The sequence below is a fragment of the Botryllus schlosseri genome, chromosome 5 (genome assembly GCF_051294905.1).
Source record: "Botryllus schlosseri isolate E-star chromosome 5, Bs_hap1, whole genome shotgun sequence".
NCBI lineage: Eukaryota > Metazoa > Chordata > Ascidiacea > Stolidobranchia > Styelidae > Botryllus > Botryllus schlosseri.
The window spans coordinates 21,742,629-21,748,444 of record NC_137240.1 but is presented as its reverse complement, the minus strand read 5'-3'; the positions used below and the strand labels follow the sequence as shown (position 1 = coordinate 21,748,444).

At 37.5% G+C, this 5,816-nt stretch overlaps 1 protein-coding gene across 1 annotated transcript; it reads right to left on the bottom strand.

Annotated features, from left to right (window-relative positions):
- Positions 1-567: 567 nt before the first annotated feature.
- LOC145439384 (uncharacterized) lies at positions 568-4,543 on the bottom strand. The gene is made up of 3 exons (XM_080316867.1): positions 3,001-4,543; positions 1,515-2,143; positions 568-1,050 (listed from the first exon to the last, which is right to left on the bottom strand). Exons 1-2 carry the CDS (start codon positions 3,230-3,232, stop codon positions 2,049-2,051), a joined length of 327 nt encoding a protein of 108 aa, XP_080172993.1. The 5' UTR covers positions 3,233-4,543; the 3' UTR covers positions 568-1,050; positions 1,515-2,048.
- Between the last annotated feature and the right edge of the window lie 1,273 nt (positions 4,544-5,816).

The window sequence follows — 5,816 nt, the reverse complement described above, 5'->3', positions numbered from 1 at the left end:
CAAATTTTTGCAATTTTTCGATTTTTTCATGCTTCTTTTACTTCATCTTTTGTCAAGTATTGCGCTCAATGTAAAGAAGTGATTTAAATAGCATTTCAAGTATGGTTTTCTCTTCGATTCGCTTAACAAAGAGGTATATTATTGATTAGCTGCATCTCAATGTCATCTATGATGCAATGGCATGCAATCTAGAAGTTCAGCAACTCCAGACAAGCACTACAGAGCCTGAACTGTATGTATAATTGTATATAGATCGCTTGATTGATTCACTGTTGTTTAAATTTAAGGTCCTTTCCCTATTTGACAGACGCCAGGCGAGACCGACGAAAATTACATTATCACTAGGTCACCTTTTCCGGCTATTGATTTTGTTAAAGTCGCCAACATTAAGTCTTGCTGCAATGATGTGGGTCATATTTCCTGATCTGCTGTCTACGGGCAAAATCGTAATGTTTGCCGGTCTCGCCAGGCCAGCTGTGAAAAGGTAAAGCATCAAAATTTGACAGCTCTGTGGAAGCTTACACCGAAATGCTTTCTTGTAGGTTTGTAAGTATTTTCGGTCCCAGTGATCCATCGGTACCACATCTCCCCTACTTGCTACAATTGTTGGGTTACCTAACCAATTTGAGTGAGAACTATATTGGTAAATACTTCGGAATATGCCAGGGTAAAAACTATTTTATTCAAATCTAAATTTCTCAATTATAAAATAACTCCGCTTCCACTAGTTGGAATCGGACCATATTCGGTGATCATTGTTTCTATAGACATGTCAATGTCAATTTCATAGATTATGGCTAAAAATGTGAAATTTCTTTTCAAGTGATGAATAACTTTCGTCTCTCCTAGCAATGCAGCTATTGGATTAAATTGAACCAGCAGCCTTAAATTAGGTAACCTAACAATTCTATCAAGTAGCCACTAAAATTTAAAAAAGTCATATTCGCACACTCCTTCAGAACACCCCACCTTGACTAGACTTGATCACAGTGGTGCTACAGGATGGAGGTTCACCTTCGCAGCCATCAGCAGTTGATGTCTTCCCTTCATCTAATAAAGAAATCAAATGACTCAAACGTGAATGATCATCGCAGGACACAAGGGTGTTCAAAAAGGACTTTTTCTGTCAAATTGCACTTGCTACAATTGTTGGGTTACCTAACGAATTTGACTAAGAACTATATTGGTAAATACTTCGGAATATGCCAGGGTAAAAAATATTTTATTCAAATCTAAATTTCTCAATTATAAAATAACTCCGCTTCCACTAGTTGGAATTGGACCATATTCGGTAATCATTCTTTCTATAGACATGTCAATGTCAATTTCATGGATTATGAATAAAATTTTGAAATTTCTTTTTAAGTGATGAATAACTTTCGTCTCTCCTAGCAATGCGGCTATTGGATTAAATTGAACCAGCAGCCTTAAATTAGGTAACCTAACAATTCTATCAAGTAGCCACTAAAATTAAAAAAAAAGTCATATTTGCACACTCCTTCAGAACACCCCACCTTGAATAGACTTGATCACAGTGGTGCTACAGGATGCAGGTTCGCCTTCGCAGCCATCAGCAGTTGATGTCTTCCCTTCATCTAATAAAGAAATCAAATGAATCAAACGTGAATGATCATCGCAGGACACAAGGGTGTTCAAAAAGGACTTTTTCTGTCAAATTGCACTTGCTACAATTGTTGGGTTACCTAACGAATTTGACTAAGAACTATATTGGTAAATACTTCGGAATATGCCAGGGTAAAAACTATTTTATTCAAATCTAAATTTCTCAATTATAAAATAACTCCGCTTCCACTAGTTCGAATTGGACCATATTCGGTGATCATTGTTTCTATAGACATGTCAATGTCAATTTCATAGATTATAAATAAAATTTTGAAATTTATTTTCAAGTGATGAATAACTTTCGTCTCTCCTAGCAATGCGGCTATTGGATTAAATTGAACCAGCAGCCTTCAATTAGGTACGGTAACCTAACAATTCTATCAAGTAGCCACTAAAATTTAAAAAAGTCATATTTGCACACTCCTTCAGAACACCCCACCTTGAATAGACTTGATCACAGTGGTACTACAGGATGCAGGTTCGCCTTGGCAGCCATCAGCAGTTGATGTCTTCCCTTCATCTAATAAAGAAATCAACTGACTGAAACGTGAACGCTGATCGCAAGACCCAGGGGTTTCAAAAATGACTTTTTAAAAAATTGTACTGGCTACTAGATAAAATTGCTAGGTTACCTAAAAAACGCTTCACACAAATTTTGACACAAGTGGGATTGCTATGTAGAAAAAAGCTTACTATTCATTTCATTTATTGAAAATATATAGAATTTCTTCAGATATTACCGGTTACCACATAATAATTATTGATTGTGTGAAAGAATGATGCACAACGAATTTGACTTATAATCACATAAAATAATTAGGAATTTACCACCGTAAATACTACTTGATGCAAGTCTAAATAAACAGGCACAAGCGGGTTTTTCCGCAAAATTTCAAATCATGACCTTAATGGGATGCGAAACACAGTAGTATGCTCTCGTGTAATGCAGTTCGACAACGCATAACCAATTACGCCACGAAGCGATGTGGCAATACTTAGACCGCGCGTTGATATAAAGTAATCGAGAACACGAGAAAAACTTGTTGCAAAATCGTATATGTTTTGGATTGCGTCTTTATATAGTCCAGCACGTATACCTAATGCGAATAAGTACGTGCTGTGAACAGCAACAATGATAACATCTCTCGAAAAAGACATCAGTGACCGCTTTGCTCAACTTATGCGATGGATACAATCTAAGTACTGTAGAAAGTTTCACAGAAAGCCGCAGTTTGACGCGGCCGACGATAGTAACGATACTTTACTTGTTGGTTTCGCATCCCATTAAGGTAATGTTTTCAAGTTTTGAAAAGTGAAGTAAAATTCTTAGGAAAACCTGCCGGTATACCAATCAGTTAATTGTAAATTTGGTCTTACCTGCATTGCTTACGCGTATTGGAACGCTAACCTTGAGGATGTCATTGTCACCGACCTTGGCATACTTGAGATCAACATATTGACCAAATGCTCTGTCGTAGCACTTGATTTTACAATCACTACCGTGCAATACATCTTCAAATACTTGATAAACCGTACTTTCTATCTTTGAAGTATCAGCAACAGAAATAATTATATCGTGATCTAATAGCTTGACTAGCAATCTCATCATATTGTTATCTGGACTGAAGAAACAAGTTGATTAGAAGATATTTAGAAATAACTGGCATCGGAAAGACATGCCGGTACAGAAGTATGCATATGGCGAGCCAATCCAGCGTCTACACAAAATCCAGCGCCAGCATTCACATTTTTTTTCACAGCCGAACTTTTCAGTAATTCAATAACCAATCAGAATCCAACAGTCCGCCAATCATTTCTCACCAAAGTGAATCAGTATGACGTAACAACACTGGCGTTCAAATATTTTTCGCAGCCGAACTTTTCAGTAATTCAACAGCCAATCAAAATCCAACAGCCCGCCAATCATTTCTCACCAAAGTGATCTACCTTCCCCCGGTTTAACTCGCCAGTGCCAATCGGTTTATAGTTAATTTGATCTTATCTCCGTTTCCTCAAATACCTCATAAACTGCACTTTTTATCTCCGAAGCACCAGCAACAGAAATAGTTCTATCATGATCTAATAGCTTGACTAACAATCTCATCGTATTGTTATCTGGACTGAAGAAACAAGTTGATTAAAATCTATTCAGAAATTACTGGCATCGGAAAAACATACACAATGATGGAGTCTTATAAATCTGGACTCACCGATTGAGTATACATCGAAAGGTCTATTGTATATCAATTCGTTTGGAGAAAATGCATGGAACAAACCCGTTTCAAATACAGAGTAGCAATGCATATGGCGATAAAATGACGACTCGAGTAATTTCCCCAACATTTTCAATTGATTACGAATTAACAAAATGTACTCAACTTTACAAAAAATCAGACAATCATCTTTCTCACTGACAACATATATTCCATTGCATTGGTACCGTTCGCAACCATCGTCATACAATTTAGCACTCCCTATTTTCATTCCCTCTGGAATACTTTGGAACCCAAGTAAGCCAGCATAACAATCTGGTATTGTTGAGGCCAAAATATTCTCAATGTTAATATTCGGTGGAGTATCGCATAAGCTATTCGCGGAGGTCATTTCCCAAATATGAATAGGAATTTGTGAAATTTTGCAAGATTTGAATGGGATTCGAATTTAAGATGTTTTTGTAATGGTTTTGGATCTGGACTTACCGTTTAGAAATCCCCTCACCGTCATCACGTCATCACGTGCATGGTGAAGTTTCGAGGTGAAACATGAGGTGGAAATACATTTACTCCTATTTCAACAGGTGGATAGTGTAATCCACTCTTTAAAATAGGTGAATCAAACTTTACACCTGTAAGTAAAGGTGTAAATTACGTTTACACCCCTACTCCACCCAAAAATCCACCTTTATTTTTTACAGTGTAGGGTTATACAATGGCAACTGTCGAGTATCTCATACCCTAATAATTTTAAAAAATTATAAATGCAACGATTTACGGCAACTGTTACAAAAATCAAATGAATCTGTGTCACGATTATAGTGCTAAAAAATTCACAGCACGGTATACGCTCCGGGAAAATATCTTTACGCTATCGGTTTGATTTTAATGTCAACATATTTGAGCGAGTAGTTGTATCCTTTCCATGTGAACCAATTCACGCCATCAGCAGACGACGCGTGCCCTCCCCCTTGGTAGTAGATCCCGTTTAAATTGGATTTGTGACAGCCTTTGTACCACCATGCACCCTTGTAAGTATTCGCGCAGTCACCACCAGCCAAGTCATCGACGTCATGATCATTCGTGGAAAATTTCTGCCCATTTTGCATAGCTAACGAGTCGCCTCCAGTTCCAGAGAATCCAGTTACGTTCAGAATGAATTCATTCTCGGGTGGACCGATATCAAATTTCCTTAAACAAAATCGGTAGTTAATTTTTGCTCATAGTGCAATTGAAAACGGATCGACGTTTCGGAGCAATTGGGTATATATTTCAAGGAAGCACAGTTTAATTCTAAAGACGGGGTAAGTAGGTCCTCTTCATATAAATTCCATATGGCTAAGCCTTCGCACAATTTGCGGGAATATTACTATATTTGACTTGCAACTGATAGTACTCCTCGTATTCTATTTTGAGCAGTTGTTCTTAACTTTCACCAAACCGAGGAACACTTCCGTTAGTCTGTAAGCCCTTGCAGAACCCCACATTTTCTTGGAGTCGTGAAAAATATAAATAAATCTACAACAAAACACATCCAACTGCACACTATGCTATCGATTATTGGTCCACAAATTGAATTGTGCATCAACGGAATGTTAAAAGAACATCACGATTAAAATATAGCTTTCACACAAAACGAAAACGTCATAATGAATACACATTGCAAGTCAGCATGAGTTCTTGCTGTTTCCTTTCAAATTCCAGTTCATAAATGCGAGACTTTATTCTGAAAAGTGTCGTAGTATTGTTCGTTCGAAATGCAACAGCGTACGAATGAGGTTATACTTATTGGATATAGAATTTGCATTCAGAACACCAACCTCCCACGCGTACGCCACTGCACAGGACTTACAACAACAGCAATCAAAATTTAACAACAGCTCGGGCGTATAATTTGCAGCAACCTATGGTGGCCAAAGCGAACGTATCATTACAAATTATATGGATGAGTATGAGTGGCGTGTGTGTCTTTCCCTCCAG